The sequence below is a fragment of the Perognathus longimembris genome, unplaced genomic scaffold, assembly GCF_023159225.1.
Source record: "Perognathus longimembris pacificus isolate PPM17 unplaced genomic scaffold, ASM2315922v1 HiC_scaffold_5665, whole genome shotgun sequence".
Lineage (NCBI taxonomy): Eukaryota > Metazoa > Chordata > Mammalia > Rodentia > Heteromyidae > Perognathus > Perognathus longimembris.
Window position 1 is genome coordinate 224,717 of NW_025961117.1, and position 25,301 is coordinate 250,017.

At 46.5% G+C, this 25,301-nt stretch overlaps 1 protein-coding gene across 1 annotated transcript; it reads left to right on the forward strand.

The window, feature by feature from the left end:
• Positions 1-387: 387 nt before the first annotated feature.
• Positions 388-1,406, forward strand: LOC125345475 (aspartyl/asparaginyl beta-hydroxylase-like). The gene has a single exon (XM_048337617.1). The coding sequence runs from the start codon at positions 463-465 to the stop codon at positions 1,177-1,179; it is 717 nt and encodes a 238-aa protein (XP_048193574.1). The 5' UTR covers positions 388-462; the 3' UTR covers positions 1,180-1,406.
• The last annotated feature ends 23,895 nt before the right edge of the window (positions 1,407-25,301 follow it).

Genomic DNA, 25,301 nt, shown 5'->3' on the forward strand with positions numbered 1-25,301 from the left:
CTCAGGCTGCCGCGGGCGGGGCGAGGCAGGGCAGGGGCGTGGCGGAGGGACCCGCGAACCGTGCATTCCCGCTGGCGGGGAGAGTCACCGGCGGGGTGCACGCGTGGGCTGGGCGCGCGCAGGCGTCACGCGGGGAAAGTCCTCCGTGTGTGTGTGTATGTGTGTGTCATCCGTGCCGGGGCACCTGCGGCTCCCCCCCTCCCCCCCCTCGCCCCGGGTCCTCTCCAGCCCGCTCGTCCGCCCGCGCGCGCAGAGTGAGCGCTGGCCCCTCGCAAGAACGCCAGAGGCCGTGGCGGCAGCGGCGGCGGCTCGGGCGGCTCGGGCGGCAGCAGCAGCAGCAGCAGCAGCACGGGCAGCGTCGGTGGCAGTAGCAGCTCCGGCGCTCGGAGAGAGGCGAAGCATGGAGGACTTAAGAACGGGAGGAAAGGAGGACTTTCCGGAAGCTCCTTTTTCACGTGGTTTATGGTCATTGCATTGCTAGGAGTGTGGGCATCTGTGGCTGTCGTGTGGTTTGATCTTGTTGATTATGAGGAAGTCCTAGGAAAACTAGGAGTCTATGATGCTGATGGTGATGGAGACTTTGATGTGGATGATGCCAAGGTTCTATTAGGACTTAAAGAAAGATCTGCTTCTGAGCCAACATTCCCACCGGAGGAGGCTGAGCCACACGATGAGCCCGAGGTCCAGGCTCCCCGGGGCTCAGAACCCCAGAATATTGAAGATGAAATAAAAGAACAGATTCGGTCTCTTCTCCATGAAACGGTACACACAGAACATGAAGACCTGCAGCTAGACGCAGATGGACTAGCAGGAGAACCGCGGCCCGAGGATGAGGATGTCCTTCCAGCAGCTGATGTCACTGAGAGAGGGCAGACCCTGGAACCTGGGACATTGTATGAAGAAATTCAGGATAAGTTCTCTGTAGAGGAGACAGTTTTACAGGACCATCATCAGGATATGGAAGAGAGGATGCATAACCAGGAAATCCCAGATCTCAGTGAACCAGTCGTAGAGGATGACAGACTTTCCCCCACCACAGATGATGTACCATACCAAGATGAATCAGCACATGAGCCTTCAGAAAGTGAAAAGATAGAAATGTCAGATAATGCTGTAGAAGATTCAAACATAGTTCCAGAAGAAGTGCCCCATCTTTGGAAGAAGACCAGCAGGAAGTAGCACCAGATACTTAAAGCTTCAAAAAGACTGCCCCTGCTACTACAGGAGGACCAGCCAAACCAAACACTCCAAAAGATGGCTGAGCTAGATCTTGTGAAGTAATTACAGAGCAGATCAAGATCTTTGGAATGAACACTAAAGATGCTTTGAATGAATTGTAGCCCACTGGCATTTTAGTGTATTCTTTTTGGGTTTTCTTCTTCGTTTTTGTTTTTGTTTTTTTTTTTTAAACAAAATTACATGTCACGTTACATTCCTGCATGTCTTTTTAAAGTAGCATTAGTGGATCCATTGGACTCTTTTCTTTTTTAGTTTGTTTGAAACAGCTTTAGTCTTATTTATGTGAATCTTTCAGACAAGCATAAATACATGAATGATGTAGCAGCAGTTGTCTTGGCAGGGTTTTACTGCATTATTAACAATTACCATTCACTGTGCTGGATTGACTTGTGTACATAGTGTGCTGCAAATGGTGTAAGAGCCCTTGAGAGTGCCTTGCCTTAGCACTCTTCCAACACGTCCTAGAGTCCATGGTTAGCTGCAGTTGCCTGTATCTGCACTGGTACTTGCATCAAATTGTTCTACATTACCATCAAGGAGTCAGGGTCCTACACAGATTTGGAGATTTCTGTAGCTTTACCTGGCTTATGAGAAATGATGTCCTATTTTGATGGCTGCTTTAAGCAGTCATTAACTAATTTTTCAACATGAGGAGGGAAAGCTGCAACTGCAGGTTAAGACTTCGGAAGAAAATGGTCTGCCGAATGAATATCTCCTCAGTAATGCCATGGTCCTCAGCAGCAGTAGTATTCAGTATTTAAACCTAAAAAAAAAGGGTATGGAAAGAAGTGGTGCACAACTTAATGAGTATCTTAACAGCACTAATAGCACTAGAGATTTGGCTAAGAGCACTAGAGATTGCTCCCTGCCGTTGTTGGTACAGTGGGTGATGACTGTCCTTGGGGAGTTCAAGGTGTGTGAGCGGCACCCACAGGACCATTGCTGCTTACGGATGACCCTATTTCCTATTTGCACTGAAAAGTGTATTCAGTTTCTAATCACCCTTTACTTGAGGCCTGGAAATAGTTGCTGTGATAAGCTTATTCCTTTGTTTGAACAGAGAGCAGCTGCCACTTCGTTTTTGAAAGAGCCACACACTCTGAAATGAAAAGCATAAGAAGCAGTTTCATGGATTGGTTGGGGGTGTGGTTATGGTGTTAACATTTTTTTTAGATAAGGTGACTGTTTTCCTGCTTTTAGGGTAATATCATAGAGAGTATATGTTTCTACCATTATTGATCATAGTTGCAATGTACTGAATTCTGTGTGTTGACTTCATGTGTAATGAAACCTGAAATAAGTCATCAAAAAAAGCAATAATTTTCAAAAGCTGTGATGTGAGAGGCAGGGAGTGGTTATTTAAATTATTTTTTAAAAGCCCTCAATATTGTGAATTATAGAGCTCTACTTTGTATAAAGCCATATTTTTTTAGGGACGTAGGTGTGACATGGAACTAATGAATGACGACTTCAATAATTTTTTCTGGACTCTGTATATTTAACCATCTCTAGAACTCTGGAAAATGAGGATTCCTTTTACTGTGGTTTACTTCAAATACATTTTAATTACAGTTCTCTGAATTAATGAACATTGTCTTTACTCATAAATGCCATGTTGGGCAATATCAATGGAATTTTAAAAAATAATGTAAACGTCTGGTTTAATATTATTTGAGTGCAATAAAATACAGAAGGATTCTTTAAAAAAAAAAAAAGAGTAGATGTTGCGCTGGGCCCTGTTGGATCAAACCTGTAATCCCAGCAACTCAGGAGCGTGAGATCTGAGGATCAGGGTTCCAAGCCAGCCAGGACAGGAAAGTCTGAGAGACTATGAGGTGCCAGACTTTGAAGTCAGGCCCCACCACGTGAACCCCATTTTAGAATCGAACCCTGAGCCAATCAGATTGGTACCTGTGTTCTAATTTTGCTTGCACAGCTGATTGTTGTAACCTTGTTCTTTGCCTTTATAAGCCCTGTGTAATCACAGCTCGGGGCTCCCTCCTAACCTCCGCTGTGTCGGTGGGTAGGACGAGGCCCGAGTTGGCAGCTCGTTCAATAAACCCTTGCCTTGCTTTTGCATTTCGGAGTGTCTGAATCTTGGTGGTCTTCTTGGGGGTGGTCTTGCAACTTGGCACAACATTTGGGGGCTCGTCCGGGATAGCCCCAGAGACCCCGAGATCCCAGACTCCGAAGGTAAGAAAACAGCGCTGTTCATTTGTCTTGTCCTGTAATGTGCCTGTTTGTTTGTCTTGCTTTTGCTTATTTCTTGAAGGGGTTGTCGAAGCAGATGTACTTACTTGACAATCCTGGTGAGACCGGGGGATGTCCCAGACTCTTCACCCTTAAAGGGGGATCTCTGGAGCCCCGCTTTCAACTTGAATTCACTCTTTCTGCATCCTTGCAGGGGGATGTGTGGGCCAACTTGGGAAATCTCCAGTTTTTCTTGTTCTTGATCTTGCCTATGTTTTTTTCCTTCTGTATTAATTGTTTTGGTTTCTTTTCTTTTGTAGCCTTTTGGACTAAACATCTGATCAGAGCTATGGGTAACGTTCTATCTTGGGGTCCTCCATCTAGCCCCCTAGATTTGACTCTAGTTAAATGCTTCCCCCTCCATACGCCCCACCCCAGTTAACTCTCCAAGAGGAGGACTCTGAGGAAGATGTTTCAGCTGTGCCCTCCGCCCCGGAGGGCCCCGCTCAATCAACTCGCCGGCGCCAAAGAATTACATCTCTTCACAAATCTACTACCCTTCCCCTACGCCCTATAAGTCCTGTGGATGCGGACGGTCGACAACAATTCCAATATAAGAGAGAAACAGGAGAACGAAGACAGGAAAGGAGTCTGGCTAGGATTTTGGAACAACAACAGAAGGAACTCAGGGAAATCCTGACCTCTATGCAGGCAGGAAACTTTAGACAGTCCTCCTCTCCAAGTAAGGAGCAAAAGCCCAAACCCCAACCAAGGATGGGGAAGAATCAATGTGCTTATTGCAAGAAGGAGGGGCATTGGATCAGAAACTGCCCAGAGCTAGCCCAGGAAAAGGAGGAAAAACATAAAGTAGGATCAAGAGTGTTGTCAACCTTAGAGATGGCTGAGGACAGTGACTGAGGGAGTCGGGGTTCAGATCCCCTCCCTGAGCCCAGGATAACATTAAAAGTGGAGGGGAATCCAGTCATGTTCATGGTAGATACGGGAGCAGAAAATTCAGTATTACTAGCCCCGAGAGGGCCGATGTCCACTAAAACAACATGGGTCCAAGGTGCAACGGGCACTAAACCCTATAAATGGACTACTCAAAGAACAGTGGACTTGGGAGCGGGCCAGGTAACCCACTCGTTTTTAGTCATCCCTGACTGCCCCTATCCATTGCTTGGACGTGATCTCTTAACGAAAATGAAAGCTCAGATACAGTTCACAGACAGTGGGATTTCTGTGACGAACTCAAGAGAAAAGCCTGTTAGTATACTAATAACTAGCAAGTTAGAAGAAGAGTATAGGCTATACCAGCATCTCAAGCCCGAGTCTCCAGAAAATGAGTGGCTACGGGCGTTTCCCCAAGCATGGGCAGAAACTGGGGGAATGGGACTGGCAAAACATCGTCCTCCAATTTTTGTGGAACTTAAAGCCGGAGCTGACCCAGTAAGAGTTTGCCAGTACCCTATGTCACTAGAAGCAAAGAAAGGGATCACTCCTCACATCAGAAAATTATTAGATTTAGGAGTTCTGAAGCCCACCCAGTCAGCCTGGAATACTCCATTATTGCCTATAAAAAAGTCTAATTCCAATGATTATAGACCAGTGCAAGACTTGAGAGAAGTTAACAAGAGAGTAATGGACATTCATCCAACAGTCCCAAACCCATATACCCTGCTGAGCTCCCTGTCACCGAGCCATGTGTGGTATACTGTGTTGGATCTAAAGGATGCTTTCTTTAGCCTGCCCTTAGCCTCACAGAGCCAAAGCTACTTTGCATTTACTTGGCACGATCCTGAAATCGGGATAAGCGGTCAATTGACCTGGACCAGGCTGCCTCAAGGATTTAAGAATTCGCCTACAATCTTTGATGAGGCGTTACATGAAGACCTAAGTGAGTACCGCTCCCAAAATACTGAAATAAGTCTATTGCAATATGTAGATGATTTGTTAATAGCTGCTCCAGACAAGGATAGTTGTTTAAAGGGAACAGCTAGGCTCTTAAAGACTCTTGGCAATTTGGGCTATAGGGCCTCCACTAAAAAGGCACAAATTTGTAAACCTGAAGTCACCTATCTGGGCTTCATATTAAAAGAGGGCAAGCGTTGGCTGTCAGATGCACGTAAAGAGACTGTGCTAAAAATTCCTGTGCCTAAGTCAGCGAGACAAGTCAGAGAATTCCTGGGAACGGCGGGTTTTTGCCGGCTGTGGATACCTGGGTTCGCTGAGATGGCCAAGCCTTTATATGAAGCCACCAAAAACCTCCCAGAATTTCATTGGACTGAGCAGATGCAAAAAGCCTTTGAGGCAATCAAGAAAAGCCTTCTAGAAGCCCCAGCCTTAGGCCTACCTGACGTGAATAAACCATTCACATTGTTTGTGGCCGAAAAGAAAGGAATAGCAAAAGGGGTGCTCACCCAGCCAATTGGGCCCTGGAGACGACCGGTCGCCTATTTGTCAAAGAAATTGGATCCTGTCGCCGCTGGGTGGCCTCCGTGCTTAAGAATAATAGCTGCAGTAGCCCTCTTGGTAAAAGATGCAGATAAGTTGACTCTGGGACAGAATCTGACTGTAGCCACTCCACATGCTCTAGAGGGGGTGCTAAAACAACCACCTGACCGATGGATGAGCAATGCCCGCATGGTCCATTACCAAACGTTGTTACTTAACCCGGCACGTATCAGCTTCTGTGTACCAACAGCATTAAACCCAGCAACTCTGCTGCCGGATCCGGATCTGGAAGCGCCCCTGCATGATTGTGACCAGATCCTGGCCCAAACACATAGCCTCCGGCCAGACTTGCTGGATTTGCCGCTATCACATGCCGAGCACACCTGGTTCACCGATGGCAGCAGCTTCATTCGAGATGGAAAAAGGTATGCGGGTGCGGCGGTTCCTACGGACACTGAGATATTGTGGGCAGAGGCACTCCCTCAGGGGACTTCTGCACAAAGAGCAGAACTAGTGGCACTAACAAAAGCTTTACAGATGGGAAAAGGAATGAGACTAAATATCTATACGGACAGCCGGTACGCTTTTGCTACTGTACACATCCATGGAGCCATTTACCAAGAAAGGGGGCTACTGACAGCTGAAGGAAAGGCCATTAAAAACAGACAGGAGATTTTAAGCCTCATCCGGGCCCTATGGGAACCAGCAAAGATTGCCATTATGCATTGCCCGAGTCATCAAAAGGGAGTTGATTCGGTGACTAGAGGGAATAATCTGGCTGACCAGGCAGCTAAGGAAGCAGCCCTCCATCCCAGAGCAGAAGTATTGACTGTAGTAGACCCAGGACCACGAGCTTTGCCTCCTGTACCCCAGTATTCCCAGGAAGACTTGGAGTGGATAAAAAAAAATTCCCATGACCCAAAAAACCCTGGACAGAGAAGGAAACGATGACTGGTGGAAAACTGGTGAAGGGAAACTTATCTTGCCACAAAGGCTAGGTAAGGGGATCCTTAAAAGAATCCACCGAGCTTCTCACATGGGAACCCGAAGAATGCAGGACTTGCTCCGACATTCCAAAGTAAAAATTAGACAAGGAGATCAACTTATTGAAAATATTGTTAAAAATTGCAAGGCCTGTCAGCTTACCAATGCCCCCAATCAACAAGTTACTAAAGGAGCTCGCTTCCGTGGGGATAGGCCAGGCGTGTATTGGGAAGTAGATTTCACAAAAATCAAACCTGGAAAATTTGGATACAAATATTTGCTAGTTTTTGTAGACACCTTTTCAGGATGGGTGGAAGCCTATCCAACAAAGCATGAAACTGCGAATATAGTGGCTAAGAAGATCCTGGAAGAAATCCTACCCAGGTATGGCTTCCCATCCACCATTGGGTCGGACAACGGACCGGCTTTCGTTTCAAAAGTAAGTCAGGGAATAGCCGCTGCACTGGGGACAGATTGGAAATTGCATTGTGCTTGTAGACCCCAGAGTTCAGGACAGGTAGAGAGAATGAATCGGACTCTAAAAGAGACCTTAACTAAATTGGCCTTAGAGACTGGCGCAGACTGGGTGTCACTCCTTCCTTTTGCTCTACTTAGGGTAAGAAATTCTCCCTATCAACTTGGCTTTACTCCTTTTGAAATAATGTACGGGTACCCTCCGCCCATTATCCCTAGCCTTCAGACTGAATTGCTCACTGATTTGGATGATATTGAATTTTTGTGTAAACTTGATTATTTGCAGCTCGTGCACAAGAAAATGTGGCCCCAACTCAAGGCATTATATGATTCTGCTTCTGTCCCTATCCCCCATTTATTCAGGCCAGGAGATTGGGTGTTCGTCCGGAGGCATAACTCCAAATCCTTAGAACCACGATGGAAGGGACCCTACGTGGTGCTACTGACTACTCCCACGGCCCTTAAAGTAGATGGCGTCACCACTTGGGTCCATTGCTCCCACGCCAGGCCAGCTGACCCCTTTGCCCTGGATGACAACTACCGTGATGGAACATGGGAGGTCTCCAAGCACCCAACTCAGCCGCTTCGCCTTCGCCTCAAGAAAAGAAAGTTAGACTGAATATTGTTATAATTTTCTTTTTGCCTTCTTTCCTTACTACCCTGGCTAGTGTTGATGTCATTTTGGCAGCTCACTCCAAAGTGAGGTGACCCCCTTATTTTAGGTAGTTTTGAGCTTGCTCAGGAATACGGGTATAGCCACCCGACCCTTAGAGCACAGTTGAGAAGTTTATGTATTATTTTGTTGCTTACATTTGGATACTAAACACTATAGAGCTAATGGTAAGTCTGTATAGCTGAAAGTTAATTTTCAGTTTGCAGCAATCCTGCAGTCCCTTGGAAAAAGTAGACTAAGGTTATAGGTTCCTGGCTAGGTAAGGTCAACGCCCCTGAGTCAGCCTGAAGAAATTACAGAAGATGGATGATCTTCACCCATCAGCCCCCCTTTAAAATCAAGGGACCAGAGTTGTTTTTGGGAAGATGAGGCAGGATAAACTAGAGACATGCAGAACAGAGGTACAGAGAATATTCTTGTAAGAAATGGTGACAGGCCCTTTGGTTACTACATTGGGTCCTACTGGCCCATGCCTTACCTCTATATCATCCCCTAGACATGCAAGCCATTGAAATGGACAGAATGGAGCCATGATTGGCTCCCAAGGTACCAAAAAGAAAAAGGGGGAAATGAGGTGCCAGACTTTGAAGTCAGGCCCCACCACGTGAACCCCATTTTAGAATCGAACCCTGAGCCAATCAGATTGGTACCTGTGTTCTAATCTTGCTTGCACAGCTGATTGTTGTAACCTTGTTCTTTGCCTTTATAAGCCCTGTGTAATCACAGCTCGGGGCTCCCTCCTAACCTCCGCTGTGTCGGTGGGTAGGACGAGGCCCGAGTTGGCAGCTCGTTCAATAAACCCTTGCCTTGCTTTTGCATTTCGGAGTGTCTGAATCTTGGTGGTCTTCTTGGGGGTGGTCTTGCAACTTGGCACAACAACTATCTCCAAGGAACCTCAAGAAAACCAGAAGTGGTGCTGTGGTTCAAGAGGTAGATCACTAGACTTGAGCTGAAGAGCTCAGGGACAGTACCCAGGTTCACAGTTCAAGCCTGTGACTGACAAAAATAAAAAATTAAAATAAAGGGCTGGGAATATGGCCTAGTGGCAAGAGCGCTTGCCTCGTACACATGAAGCCCTGGGTCTGATTCCCCAGCACCACATACACAGAAAATGGCCAGAAGTGGCGCTGTGGCTCAAGTAGCAGAGTGCTAGCCTTGAGCAAAAAGAAGCCAGGGACAGTGCTCAGGCCCTGAGTTCAAGCCCCAGGACTGGCAAAAAAATAATAATAAATAAATTAAAATTAAAAAGAATTGTGAAAAGTAACTGCTGAGGCTTAGGGATTTGAAACTCTGAGGCCCAGGTTTGTGAATCAGGTTATCTACCAGGCTTGATTATTTTTGAGAGAGGGCCTCTCTTGTACATGAGCTGGCCTAGATCCTCCTGTTTGTCCTTGCTTCTGTTACTGAGAACACAGCATGTCCCTCTGGATTGAAGCAGTTTCCAGACAGACTCTAGGGTGTGAGCCGGTCTTGAAACACAATCTCCCAAATCTACTTCCCATGTGGTTAATGTGACAGACTTGATTCACTAAACCTTGCTAGATTTGGGTTTTGACATTGGCATTCAGAAGAGTTTGGCCAGTGATTCTCCTCTCGTGGATTATCTATTTCTACATTTATTGTCAACCTTCTCTTGAGTTGATGAAAGCAGTATGGTTGTGCACCTTTGTGTTTATTCTCCAAAAGGAAATCTGCAATATCGATATTAGAAAATGTTCATTTTTCTAAATGTACATCATTTTAGGACAGCTGCCATCAAAGAGGAATCAACATAAAAATTGAGCGATATTATAAATGTAAGAAATATACTTAAAAATCATTAGAGAGGACTGGGAATGTGGCTTAACGGTAGAGTGCTTGCCTAGCATGCATGAAGTCCTGGGTTCAATTCCTCAGTACCACATACACAGAAAAAGCTGGAAATGGCACTGTGACTCAAGTGGTAGAGTGCTAGTCTTGAGCAAAAAGCCAGGGTCAGTACTCAAGCCCTGAGTTCAAGCCCCAGGACTGGCCAAAGAAAAAAAATCATTAGAGAAATTGGTATTGGGGAGGATGAAAACACACTAAGACTATGTGGTAAGTAAATTGGAACTAGACCATTCAAAGGGCAGCATTGAGAAAGTCAACATGGACGTACTTCTGCAGCAACAGTTCAGGTTTCCCATCTTGCAGTAGTGTAGGTATCCCTCTGAGAGCACCTCAACTCTGCCTCTGCTAGGAAGCTCAAAGCAGACTGACAGTTGGCTTGGAAGGCATCCCCACATCCCTACGGTGACAGGCCCTCGTAGAATGCTCACCATCAGCCGCTGACACACGGCAGCTGGCCATAGGACAGTACAGGTTTTGATTCAAATCTGAATTATCAGACACATAGATACAGAGTTCAAGCCCCAGGACCAACTCATGTCTTCGTGACATACTAGAGAGTCTCACCCTTTTATTGGGATGAGACATTTTAGCTCCAGGAAAGACTTTGCCCTCTTAAGTCCAGAAAAACCTATCACTTCATTTCCTGTCCTTTATACCCTCAAGTAATTGAATAGATTCTTTTGACTCACTCTTGCCACTAGGCCATATCCCCAGCCTCACTGGGATTTTAATATTGTGGATTCCACAAACTAGAAACCTGGTCTGATTTCTATATTGAGCAATCAAAAAGACTCTGAAATCAAGAATTTGCTTTGTAGAATAAGACTGAAACAATAGCATTTGGTCAGCTCAACCGGATCCTCCTTTAAGCACCAGCCTTAAGCTGTTTTCCTGGACAAAACTTTAGTCTGCATGACCATGACAGAAATAAAATAGCCCCAGAAGCCCCTATAGCTTCAGGCAGCTGCCAATGATCCAGATTGTCCCTTCATGTTTCCTTTAATCTGTTGGAGAAGAACAGGTTCTGGGATCCCCTCACATTTCCTTTCATAACTATACCCTCATCTTTACTGGCTCAAGTCCAGATTTACAATGAGAATCTGAGAAGTCAGGAGTATATTTCATATAGCATATAATAACCAAATTACATTTTTGGGAGAGGGAAAATTCTAAACACTTCTAGAATATGTACCAATGAAAACTTCATTTTATAATCATTATGATTATTATTAGGAGGAGGAGTATCATTAAGTAGTGGGGCAAAGGAGTTTGCATTTGATCAAGAAGTTTATGAATACAATACCAATATTTTCAATGCCACCCCTTTCAATATTCTGACCCATCCCTCCTCTACTCACCCTTCCTCTCACTCTTCTTATATATATATTTTTATTTTTGCCCATCCTGGGGCTTGAACTCAGCGCTTGGGCACTGTCCGTGGCTTCTTCTTGCTCAAGGCTAGCACTCTACCACTTGAGCCACAGCACCACTTCCGGCTTGTTCTGTTTATGTGGTGCTGAAGAATCGAATTCAGGACTTCATGCAAGCATTCTACTGCTAAGCCACATTCCCTGCCGTAAAAGAGAGTCTTTTAGTTGCTAAACTATACTGTGTATATAGCAACTGTTAGGCCCAACAGCATGAATTGTGATCCAATCTGAAAGTTCTGTGACATATTGTTACTATGGTGATGTGATCATATACATATTTTCCTGGTACTGAATGTCACTGTCTCTGTTGAGTTGTTAAAGCTCAAGTAGCAGAGACTTTTTTGTAGCAGATTGGTTTCATTGCCATAATTTCACTATAGGAAACTTAATTTGCTGCGGAAATGGTATGTCAGTATTTCCCATTCAATGTTGTCCCTTCAATTGGATTAGTTAATGTCTCAAAATACTACTCTAAAACGTTTCTCTGAATTATAACAGAAAGTTAAAATTGTATTTTAGTATTATTTCATTATTCAGTTCATGTATTTGAATCTTCTATCCAATACCTTGTCTTTAATCATTTCTTCATTAATAATATACATTAATTCCCAATACAAACTGCACTAGTGAAGTTTTCCCAAATATTTCAAAAAGTAAAAATGACAAACTACTTTATTTTGTGCTGCTCAGGGACTGGGTGCTGTCCTTGTGCTGCTTTTGCTCAAGGCTGGTGCTCTATCAATTGAGCTACAGCTACATTGCTGGCTTTTTGGTAGTTTATTGGCGACAAGAGTCTCACAGACCTTATTGAGACTGGCTTCAAACTATGATCCTTAGAACAGCCTCCTCAGTAGCTAGGATTACAGATGTCTAGGCCACTAGCACCTGGAAATAGCCTTTTCTAATGCAGGCTTCCACATAATTTAGATTCCATAAATTGCAATAATTAATTTCAGCAAATTGGTATGGATACAGTGGGAGGGGTCATTTTGAGACTTTGGACACAACAGAGCATGCCTGTTTTGTGTTCTAGTTCTTCCTAAAGAAGAATCAGCAATCCAACAGGGAGAGGTAAGATGACCTTTCTTAGCTTGAGATACGAAAGTTACTACCATATTTTAAATGTTTTCATTAACATAATATATAAGAATAGGAACGGTTGTAAATTTACTATGGTAAGAGCATTAGGAATCTTGTCATACAATCCTCTTCTAATTAGTGCAAAGAAAAATGTAGATATGAAGTTAGGATCACATTAAGAGGCCTTTTCACTTGAAAAAAAAAGTCTTGTTCTTATTTCATGTTAAGTGTTTTATCTTTTTGTTGTTGTTTGCCAGTCCTGGGTCTTGAACTCAGGGCCTGGGCACTGTCCCTGAGCTGCTTTTGCTCAAGGCTAGTGCTCTGCCACTTGAGCCATAGCGCTACTTCTAGCGTATTCTGTGTGTGTGGTACTGAGGAATCGAACCCAGGGCTTTATGCATGCTAGGCAAGCACTCTACCACTAAGCTACATTCCCAGCCAAGAGTTTCATCATTTTCACTCAAATGTTTTCAGATAGAATAACCATAAAAAGTGTTAGCCTTTGTTAGAAGTAGCTCAGCGTGTTTGGAGTGTAGCCTAGGAATAAAGCACTCAAAAGGGACTCCACTTCTACAGAAGGATGCACCATCAGTTCCAAATCTACAGAAGGATGCACCATCAGCTCCAAATCTGGCAAGTGACCCTAACACAGTGAGCCTAATACAGCAGGGCCTGCCCCTCTGCTCAGATTGGCTGAGCTCAGCTCCATCTGTAAAGGATGCTATGCCTCAAATAACAGTAGGCCACAAAAACTCAAGGAGATTCAAACAGGATGTCTTCATGAATGTGCACCTTTAAAGAGATGTAACCAAAATGTAACTACCAAGGGCCAAGCCACCTAGCCAAACATTTTAGAAAGAAAACATAATAATTTCCACAAGATTATTAGAAAGGAATCCAATTAGTTGGATAGAAAAGACACATGTTTTCCATAGATGCCCTCTACTATTGCTTCTGGGGCTTTGGTGATTTGACCTTGTTCCCCTTTTTTCCTTTCTCTCTTCCTTCCTTCCTTCGTTCCTTTCTTGCTTTCTTTCTTTTTCTTTCTTCCTTTCTTCCTTTCTCTCTTTCTCTTTCTTTCTTTCTTTCTTTCTCTCTTTCTTTCTTTCTTTCGTCTTTGTGTCTTTCTTCCTTTCTCTCTCTCTCTTTTGTGGAAGCTCTGGGGCTTGAACTCAGGGCATGGCTACTTTGTTTCAGTTTCTTCCTTCCCCCCACAAGATTAACAGGCTCTACTACTTGAGTCATAGCTCAACTTCTGTCTGGGTTTTTTTTTTTTTTTTGGTGGTTAAAAGGAGATAAGAGTTCCATGGAAAGCCTCAGACACTAGGGACAGGCTTGAAATCTGAGGATTGTGGTTCAAAGCCAGCCTGTGCAGGAAAGTCCATGAGACTCTTATCTCTAACCACCAACAAGACAGAAAGTAGTAGAGCTTTACTCATGCACCAAACACCCTAATTTCAAGCCCACCCCAGGCACTCACTAAAAAATGTCTCATGGATTTTCCTGCCCAGGCTGGCTTCGAACCGCAATCCTCAGATTTCAGCAACTTGAGTAGGTAGGATTACAGGTTTGAGCCATAATTTAAAAATCTTTAAATGTCTCTCTCTTTTATCATCTTCCTTTTAATCTATTTTATTGTTCTTTTTTTTCTCTTCTTCTCCTTCTTTAGGTCAGTTCCTGTGGCCTGATGTTAGAACATAGCCACTTACTCTCTGGTTTTTTGGGGTTTTTTTGCCTTGCTTTTCAATTTGAAATTAGCAGACTCTACAACTTGAGCACCAGGTCAACCACTGTTTTGTTTTTATTCTTTTGCTAGGGCTTGAAATCTGTACCTCATCACTGTTAGAGCTGGTGATTTTTGTTTTGCTTTTGTTGTTATGTTTAATTCAAAGAAGGTGTACAAGTAGAGCCACAGTTGGATTGCTGGGATGTTTTGTTACTTTTTTTTTTTTAATACAGTCCTAACAGGCTTCATTCCTTGAGCCACAGCTCCACTTCTGCCAGTCTGCCAATCTTTTCTTCTTTCTTTCTTTCTTTCTTTCCTATCTCTCTCTCTCTCTCTCTCTCTCTCTCTCTCTCTCTCTCTCTCTCTCTCTCTCTCTTTTGTGGAAGCTCTGGGGCTTGAACTGGGGCATGGATACTTTGTGGGTTTTTGTTGTTGTTGTTGTTGTTTTGGCCAGTCCTGGGGCTTGGACTCAGGGCCTGAGCTCTGTCCCTGGCTTCTTTTTGCTCAAGGCTAGCACTCTGCCACTTGAGTCACAGCGCCACTTCTGGCCATTTTCTATATATGTGGTGGCTGGGGAATTGAACCCAGGGCCTCATGTATAAGGGGCAAGCACTCTTGCCACTAGGCCATATCCCCAGCCCCACATGGATACTTTGTTTCAGTTTCTTTTTTTCCCCCACAAGGTTAACAGGTTCTACTACTTGAGTCACAGCTCAACTTCTGTCCTTTTTTTTCTTTTTGGTGGTTAATAGGAAATAAGAGTTCCATGGAAAGCCTTGGGCACTAGGGACAGGCTTGAAATCTGAGGATTGTGGTTCAAAGCCAGCCTGTGCAGGAAAGTCCATGAGACTCTTATCTCTAACCACTAACAAGACAGAAAGTAGTAGAGCTTTACTCATGAGCATAGCACCCTAAGTCCAAGCCCACCCCCGGCACTCACTAAAAATTGTCTTATGGACTTTCCCCTCCAGGCTGGCTTCAAACCGCAATCCTCAGATTTCAGTGACCTGAGCTGGTAGAATAACAGGTTTGAGCCATGATTTTAAAACTTCTGATTGGCTCCTCTCTTTGACTTCTTTTTCATTTATTTATTGTTTTTTTTTAAACTTCTTTTTAATTCTTTTTTTTCTTTATTGTCAAAGTAATGTACAGAGGGGTTACAGTTTCATACGTAAGGAAGTGCGTCCATTTTTGTTTTGTTTTGTTTTTTGTTGCTAGTCCTGGTTCTTGAAGTCAGGGCCTGATCACTGTCCCTAGCTTCTTTTTGCTCAAGGCTAGCACTCGGTGACTTGAGCCACAGCACCACTTCTGGCTTTTTCTATGTATATGGTGCTGAGGAATCGAACGCAGGGCTTCATGCATGCTAAGCAAGCATTCTACCACTAAGTCACATTCCCAGCCCTTCACTTGATCATGAGAAGCACTCATTTCTTTTTTTTTTTTTCTTTTTTCTTTTTGCCAGTCCTGGGGCTTGGACTGATAGCTTTGGAGCACCGTCACCACCAGGGGTTGTGAACACCACCCAAATTCCTGACCCTGAAGAGTCTGCTTTCCAGAGATCTAAGCATCCAACCAAGAGATTCCAGCACTGTGGCAATCTTGACCCCAATAGAAAGGGTAGAAGTCAGGATGGTAGGTGAACTGTGATTTCTTCCTGACATTACCCTAGAAGGATGCACCCCAGAATCTCTGGGAGGGACAGAAGCTGGGATACTGAAGACATGGTATTTTCCCTCCACCCTCAGGGACAACCCAAGTCGACCTCCCACTGCCTTGAGCATTCTCATAGCTTTACCTTTGTCCACCTCTAGGTCATCTGTCCTCACCATAATAAGCACAGTGGTAAGTGTGCATTTTTTCCTGCTTCTTTGTAACCATCTTATCCTTCCTTCTCTTTTCTATCCTCTCCATGAATGTTCAAGTTCATGTACTTTTTTTTCCTTTCAGTTTACCAGCTCTCAAATATCCTTATATGATGTCCCACACTACAAAGAGCTCAGTCCTTTTCACAACATCACTGTCTGGACCACGGACAGCCAACTTTGCTTTGGCTTGTTTCATATGAGCTCTGGACCAAACCAAGCAAATTCCCTTATAGTAATCAGTCTAAATGACAAGTTCCTTATCGAAAGTTTGTTATCAAGACTCCATGTGGGATGGTGGAAGTTAGTTTGGGTCCTGGATTGGGCCAGCACTCAAAGCAGGAGATGTTAGAATAGGGGATGTCATGCAGGCGCCTCTGGACAGGAAGGAACAGTCCAGAACAGGCCTGGAGCCCCAGGGAATGGGGAGGGGAGTGACCCAGGGAGAAGCTCTGCTTGAGAGCTAAGGGTGGGAACAGCCCAGCGGCCCCCAGGGAAAGCTCAGGGCAGGTGCTAAGTCTTCCCAGCAATTGCCCACCTGGGGGCTCCAGGTCGCTGCCCTTTCAGCAGATTTTGTTGCTGTCATTTTACTGGGTTCTGGAACTGGAACTCTCTGGGCCTAGGTGCTGCCCTGAGCTTTTGTGGTCCAGGCTAGTACTCCACTACTGAAGCCACAGCTCCACTTCTGGCCCTTTGGGGTTCATTAGAGATAAAAGTCTCTCAGACTTTTCCTGCCCAGGCTGGTTTTAAATTGCAGCCTCCTGAGTAGCTGAGATTATAGATGTGAGCCACCAGCACCTGACTAAAACAGATTTTTTTTCTACATTTCCTTTTTCTGAGCCTCAAGTTTCTCACCCATGAAATGGATATAAATAGGTGTACATACCAGTAGTGACCATTTCTGCAGCATTCCTTTGTGTGAAGACCCGTGCTAAATATTTTACACGTATGCTTAGGGTTTTTGTCTCACAAACATGGTGGGGGGTCACTTCATTTATTACCCAGAAGTTATTAAGCCAGAGGTGGAACTGTGGCTCAAGTGGTAGAATGCTAGCCTTGAGTGGAAAAAGCTAAGGGAAAATGTCTAGGCCCCTAAGCTCAAGCCCCAATACTGAAGGGCTGGAGAGAGGGAGAGGAGAGGGGAGGGTGAGACAGATAGGAGAGGAGAAAGAATGAACAAACAAGATTAAAGGCAGAGGGCTGGGAATATGGCCTAGTGGCAAGAGTGTTTGCTTTGTATACATGAAACCCTGGGTTGATTGCCCAGCACCACATATATAGAAAATGGCCAGAGGTGGCGCAGTGGCTCAAGTGGCAGAATGCTAGCCTTGAGCAAAAAGGGAGCCAGGGACAGTGCTCAGGCCCTGAGTCCAAGGCCCAGTACTGGCCAAAAAAAAAGATTAAAGGCAAAGAAGTCAAGCCTTGCAATAGGTGCATTCTCAACTATGGCCACCAGAGGGTAGCAAAGACAGGCAAAGGAATCAGCCTTAATTTCAATGAAAAAAAAATATATATATATATATATTTTGGTGGGGGGGCTAGCTACAAATTTACTATTGCATCATGACCCTAAGAATTTGAGTTTTATGTGTCAAATGATTTACAATCATTAACTAGGTAAATTCTCATCATAAACATATGAGATGATTTCTTTTTCTTTTTCTTTTTTTTAAGATCTGAGACTGGGACTTGATACCTGATCCTTGGCTGGCCCTCTACTAACTGAGCCACGCCTCCAACTCCAAGATTTGTGATTTCTAATTTATAAAGGAGGATAATGAGACAGGGCTGTCATTTCCCCGTCGGAGAATGTGACATGAATTAAATACCTGGCATGACTGTTTCCAACATTTTTCTATGCTGATACATTGGGAAATGTGTGCACACTTGTGGTGGTTGTGTTGTGTTGGTTCTTGTGTGTGCACATGTACCTCTGGAGACCACGTCCATTGATATGTTTGTTTTGAAAATTCTGATCACTGTGTGTGTGTGTGTGTATGTGTGTGTGTGTTAACCTTCCTGTGATGCTATAAAACACTAACATGGGGGCTGGGAATACATCCTAGTGGTAGAGTGCTTGCCTTGTATATATGAAGCCCTGTGTTCAATTCCTCAGCACCACATATATAGAAAAAAGCCGGAAGTTGTGCTGTGGCTCAAAAGTAGAGTGCTAGCCTTGACCAAAGGAAGCCACGGACAGTGCTTAGATAGCAAGATGAGAAAGAGAGGAAAAGACAGGCAGAGAGAGAGAGAGAGAGAGAGAGAGAGAGAGAGAGAGAGAGAGAGAGAGAGAGAGAAGGTGAACAGGATCCAGAGCCCCGCTGGGGACAGATAAGAAATGATGGCAAATTCCCTTGAGGCCAACACAGCCAAGAGGGCTTTGTCTGTGCTTCGGGTTCCAGTACTGAAAAGCCAGCATTCTAACAGATTCCAGTGACAAATCCTGCCACCACACCCACACTAGAAGCCCCAGGGTGACTCACGGTTCCATTTCCTGAGGATGGGCAAAGAGCGGTGCAAAGGAGAACCAAGTGTGGGAAACAGTTGGGGGGATAGGTGAAGGGGATGTGGAGTATGGCAATCCCTAGAAATAGGGGCTCCCCCCACCATGGGGTCCTTTCCACCCCACCCACCCTCTGACATGGTGGCCACACCTGAGCCCGTCCACTGCTCCCTGCCCTTTTTTTACTGATAGCGAAACTGAGACATGGTTAAGTACAAACATGTCGGGTTCTAAAACAAACAATGGAAGCCGGGCACTGGTGGCTCATACCTATCATCCTTACTCAGGAAGCTGAGGTCTGAGAATCACGGTTCAAAGCTATCCTGGGCCGGAAAATTCCTTGAGACTCTTGCCTCACCAAAAGAGCCAGAAGTGAAGCTTTGGCTCAAGTGGTAGAGCACTAGCTTGAGCAAAGAAGCTCAGGGACAGCACCTGGGCTCTGAGTTCAAGTCCCAGGATCCATACACAGAACAGAAAGAAAGAAAGAAAGAAAGAAAGAAAGAAAGAAAGAAAGAAAGAAAGAAAGAAAGAAAGAAAGAAAGAAGGAAAGAAGGAAGGAAGGAAGGAAGGAAGGAAGGAAGGAAGGAAGGAAGGAGATGGAATTGGGTACCAGTACCTCATACCTGTAGTCCTAGCTTACTCAGTAGGTAGAAATCTGTGGACTGCAGAAAATTCCCCAGGAGCCTTATTTCCAATGAACCAGTGAAAAACAAACACCCAGAAGTAGAAGTATGGCTTAGAGGGTAGAATGCCAGCCTTGAGTGGAAAAAGCTAAGCAGAGGTATAAGGCCTGAGTTCAAGCCCAAGTACCAGCATCCTCTCCCCACCCACAAAAAAATGGATAGGTGTAGCAGAATGGGGAGAGGGTGAAGAAAGAGATTGAGGTGTGGAAAGCCCCTAGGAGAAGCCCAAAGGAGTCTGGTAGGACCCAGCAATAGAGCTGACAGGGGATTTAACCAGAAAGTTCTAGAGGAGTGCTGTTCTCACCCACCCACTCCAGGGGTGGCCGGCTCCCCCTCATCATAGTTTATCTTTCAGCTGGGGACACAGCTAGCCATGGCCAGCAACTCAGGCTCCATGGCACACAGCTTCTGAACTTTAGACAAGTAAACAAGTCTTGGCTTGGCCTGGTGGCCCTGCCCTGCCTTGCCCTGGAAACATAGGGGAATTGGGGGGGGGGGAGGAATCCTGAAGACCTGTGTGCTCCCAGTAGACATGTGTGCAGTGGGTGTTCAGGCTTAGGAGGCAGAAACCAGGCTCTGCCAATCCACTCGTGGTTAGATGTGGGGACTGAGAATGTCCAGTCCATCTATCCTGCCATCAGCCTGTCTGCCTGCCTGTCTCTCTGTCTGCCTGTCCACTGGAGCTTCTTAGGGATTGTTTCATTCCTGTCAGAGGACTAGGTTGGACCAGGCTCTGATGATTCACTTAGCCTCATTCAGGAAGCTAAGATCAGAAGATCACAGTTCAAAGCCAGCCTAGAGGGGAAACTCTGTAAGATCTCTTATCACCAGTTAACCACCCAAGAAGCCAGAAGTGGAGCTGTGGCAAAAGTACTAAAGCATTCGCATTGAGCAAGAAAAGCTCGGAGACAGAGCCCAGGCCCTGAGTTCAAGCCCTAGGACCAGCCTTAAAGAAAAAAAAATGTTAAGACCAGGTTGAAATCAGGAATCACAACATGAACTTGGGGCACAGAGTACACAGCCAAGACCAACAAGCACAGACGGTACAATGACACCTTCTCTGGGCTTCAGAGGCCTCTGTGCTTGGGCCTACAAAGGCTCCAACACCCCACACCACCACCCCGTGTCTACTACACTTCTAGAAGTTTACCACCCACTCTGCCTGCAGCTCTTCTTATCTTGGGTAGACCAAGAGGCAGCTGACTGCTAGGAAAGCCCCACCCTGGGGGGGCAGGGAGGCAACCAGATCAAGGGACCCCTGGGCCTGCTAGAGCCTGATAGAGATTGCTGAATTGGGGGGGGGGGGGCTTTATCAGCTGGCCCTGTGTGGTGAGGAGGCCAGGTGAGCTGGGTCCTAGGTTCTGAGTGGCGGAGATACAACATTCAACCTTTTTCTGGTTTGTTTGTTGTGGTTTTGCCAGTCCTGGGTCTTGAACTCAGGGCCTCGGCACTGTCCCTGAGTATCTTTTGCTCAAGGCTAGCACTCTACCACTTGAGCCACAGTGCCACTTCTGGCGTTTTCTGTTTATGTGCTGCTGAGGAATCAAATCCAGGGCTTCATGCATGCTAGGCAAGCACTCTACCACTAAGCCACGTTCCCAGCCAGTAGTCAACTATGTAATGAACTGGATCATAGCATCCAGAACAGTGTGGTGACTTAGAGTAGTCTCTAGCCACAGATTTCTTAACTGCACACTAGTCACAACTTAATCCCCCTGATCCTCAGTTTTCTCAGCTCTGAAACCTCCTGTGATATAATGGCTCATGCCTGCAATCCTAGCTACTCAGGAGGCTGAGGTCCAAAGATGGTAGTTCGAATCCAGGCTGGGCAGGAAAGTCTGAGACGCTCATCTCCAATTAACCACCAGAGAACCAGAAGGAGTGCTGTGGCTTAAAGTAGTAGAGTGCTAGCTTTGAGCAAAAGAGCTCAGGGTCAGCACCCAGGCCCTGAGTTCAAGCCCCACAACCAACAAAAACCAAAGAAAAGGAAAAGCTAAGGAAGAAGGAGAGGCCCTCAGTTCAAGCCCCAGGATAGGTGTGCACACACATGGGCACACATATATTCTCTCTACACACACACACACACACACACACACACACAGCTTTGTGGATAAAGGAAATTGATACTATCTTCACTGTTGATGGCTATGTGCTTCCTGGAGGACAGGCAACCTCATTCCCGGAAGAGACGAGCACCTTCCAGACGATGTAAAAACAGTGGATGGGTGTGGCTTCACCAAGCACGGTGGGGCTCAGTCTTCTGAGCAGATGAGGCCTCAGAAGTCCTGTGCATGGGGCTCTCATACCTCCAGATGCAATGAGGCCTCAACTCCAGAGATAGCACCAAACAACCTGCCATTCAGTGGAGGCTGCAGGCTCACGCCACAGGCCCATTCCTCCCCAATCAAAGAGATCTGGGAAGCTAGGCACTGGTGGCTCATGTCTATAATCATAGCTACTTAGGTGGCTGAGATCTGAGGGTCACAGTCCAAAGCTAGCCTGGGCTGGCAAATCCATGAGACTCTATCTCCAATAAACTACCAAAAAGTTGGATGTGGGGCTGTGGCTTACGGAACAGCACCCAAGCCCTGATTTCAGGTCCCAGGACCAGCACTACATTAAAAAAGAGATGTGGGCATCTTCTGGGTTGCTGCCTTTCTCTACATGTGCCTTCCTACCTGCCCCTCAAAGGCACCTTGGGAAGGCCAAACTGCTCCCATCAGCCAGCCACAGGACAAGCAAGGACTGACCACCTCTGGGCCAGCCTGATAAGGCAGGGGACACAAGACCACACACATGGACGCCCACACCCAAAGCCATGAGTCTACTGTAAGTCCAGATTGACAGGCAAAGGCCAGGAGCAACAGTGGAGACTGACTCTCAAGTCTTAGAATCTCATGTTTACAGCCTAGAATTCTGACCTGGGAAAAACCCCAGCGACTTACACTCAGGGTAATAGAGCACTAGCCTTAAACTGAAGAGGTCAGGGACAGCACCCAGGCCCTGAGTTCAAGCATCAGAACCAGCACGCGCATGTGCGCACAAATGCAGAAAGATTGAGAGGAAGAAAGGAAGAAAAAAATAGAAGGGAGAAAAAAAGAAGGGAAGAAAGAAGAAGGATGGAGGAAAAGGGAGGGAAGGAAGGAAAGAAGGAAGGAAGGAAGGAAGGAAGGAAGGAAGGAAAGAAGGAAGGAAGGAAGGGAAAGAAAGGAAGGAAGGAAGGAAGGAAGGAAGGAAGGAAGGAAGGAAGGAAGGAAGGAAAGAAGGAAGGAAGGAAGGGAAAGGAAGGAAGGAAGGAAGGAAGGAAGGAAGGAAGGAAGGAAGGAAGGAAGGGAAAGGCTTTACAGTAGTGTGTGCCGAGCATGTATGAAAGTTTGGGTTTGACTCATCTACACTACGTAAGCAGAAAAGGCTGGAAGTGGCACTGTGGTTCAAGTGGCAGAGTGCTAGCCTTGAACAAAAAGAAGCTCAGGGACAGAGCCCAAGCCCTGAGTTCAAGCCCCACGACTGCCCCAACCCCCCCTACCCCACCCCCTGAAAAATAAAATAAAACAAGAGAGCCCCGGGCCTTGGTAATACTTCTTATCCTAGCTGAGGAGATCTCAGGAGCCTGAGAGCTAAGGATCCACATGGAAAGACAAGCAAAGGAAGGAAAGTACATGAGACTCTTAGGTCAACTCACCAGCGACAGGTTGGAAGTGGGGGCTGGGAATGTGGCTTAGCTGTGGTTAGTCTCTCCACCGCAGAGAGGCCAGGATGCGGCGCCTGCCACAGGGAATCCGAGGGCCTGGGCCTGCAGCGCGGGAGACCTGGAGGCGCTGGACCGTGGTCCTCGGGGTTCCTGAGATGCCGCCACGCGGGTGACCGCGGCAGCCATCTCGTGCCACGCGGGTGACCGCGGCGTCCACCTCGGGCCACGCGGGTGACCGCGGCGTCCACCTCGGGCCACGCGATGACTGTGCGACGTCCACCTCGGGCCTCGCGGGTGACTGCGGCGTCCACCTCGGGCCTCGCAGGTGACCGCGGCGTCCACCTCGCGTGCTTGGCGGCGGTCCTCGGGCCCTCGCGTCCTTGACAGCGGCTGGTGCTCGAGGCCTAGGCGCAAGACCGCCACGGGGGCCGATGTCACCGGTACCGCCTGTGATTGGTCCATCCCTCGGTGTTGTCACGGGCCTGCCTGTGATTGGCCCATTTCCTCACCTGTCATTCCGAGGCCAGGCTGCAGTTGCAGAAGGCGGTTCCTTCCTCCCTTGTGGTGCTGAGCGATCCCGACTGAACTCCTGTGATCAGACAAAAGGCTGCACTGAAACCTGAGCGAGGTTGAAGCTTTCATTTGGGGGTGGGGGTGGGGGGAGGGAGGGAGGCTTGGGGTGGTGTCGGTTGGGGGAATTTCCATTATTCTGGAGGTTATACTGTGCTAAGCTGAGCTATTGCTGAAATGATTTAGCTAAGTTTAATTAAGATTTAATACCCACATTGCTTTATCTAAGTTTAAGATTACATACCTACCCTATTATTTAGCTAAGTTTAAGATTTGTTACCTGGCGTATATATCCAGATAAGTCTACTTAAGATTCACGACCCAACACATTTCCCTAGTGGTCCCATCAAGAATATGGAGTTAAGTCACAGCGAATGTACCACATTCTCCTCCCAAGACGAGGAGGCCCTTACCAGCCAATACTATGTATATCACACCATTGGCTCTGGCACCTATGGGCATGTGAAGAAGGCCTGTCACCACCTCACAGACAAAGAGGTAGCAGTGAAAGTACTGCAGACAAGAGACTACCCCATACTGGTAGAAAATGAGGTGGACATTGTTAAGTCCCTGAGTCACCCCCACCTGATCAGGGTGTACCAAGTGATCCAGGGAGAGGAACACACATACTTGGTCATGGAAATGGCCACCAAGGGAAACCTACAGACCTGGATCCAAAATTCACGCTGCCTTTTTGAGAACGAAGCCAGAAAGCTTCTGCAGCAGATATTAAGTGCTGTGCAGTACTGCCATCTCAACTGGATTGCGCACCTCGACCTAAAGCCTGACAACATCCTACTGGATGAATACGGCAATGCCAAAGTCAGCGACTTTGGGTTAAGTGTAAGAGTTGCCCCAGGGCAGTTGCTCACAGAAGTCCGAGGAGCCTATGTCTTCCGTGCCCCTGAGATCTACTTGAAGAAAGCGTACGATGGCTTCAAGGTCGATGTGTGGTGTCTGGGCACAATACTTTTGTTTATGGTGACGGGACAATTCCCTTTTCAAGGGAGCAATAGCAACCAGCTATGTGAAGCAATTGTGCATGGCAGGTATGAGATACCATTTCACTTGAGTGCAAAAGGACAAAGCATCATTTCCCAGTTCTTAACTGTAAATCCAGAATACAGGCCGAATATACAACAAGTCATGGTGCACCCATGGTTGGCTCCGATTGAGGAAGGCTCCCTGTATCAGGATGAGCCACTGCCCAATCACCTAGACCCCCTGGTTGTCACCATAATGTGTGACATGGGCTACACCGAGCGTCAGATCCACGAGTCAGTAACACAGAGGACATTTGATGCTGTGATGGCCACCTACCTGCTTCTACAAAGTGACTTCAAGTCAGACAGTGTCAGCTCTGCACAATTTGAACACTTGGGTACTGGAAAATACACAACTTTCACAAACCTTTCCACCTTCCCTCTAGAGGAAAGAGAGAGTTTACCTTCCCAGATTCAATCTTCACCATTGCCATCTCAGTTTCTGTGGGCCTGGGATGAGAAGCAGAGTGGCAGAACTGCCTCCCCACCTGCCATTCCCCTCTGCTTCTTGCAGAGGAGCTCCAGTCGCAGTATCCTCTCCCAGGGAGACCCGGAGCCTGCCCTCCACTGCTCCTCCACCCCCAAGAACTACGGGGAAATGGGTTTACCTTGCCAGATTCAATCTTCACCATTGCCATCTCAGTTTCTGTGGGCCTGGGATGAGAAGCAGAGTGGCAGAAGTGCCTCCCCACCTGCCATTCCCCTCTGCTTCCTGCAGAGGAGATACAGTCCCATGGTCCTCTCCAAGGAAGACCTGGAGCCTGCCCACCACTGCTCCTCCAACCCAAAGAACCACGTGGAGATGGGTTTACCTTCCCAGATTCAATCTT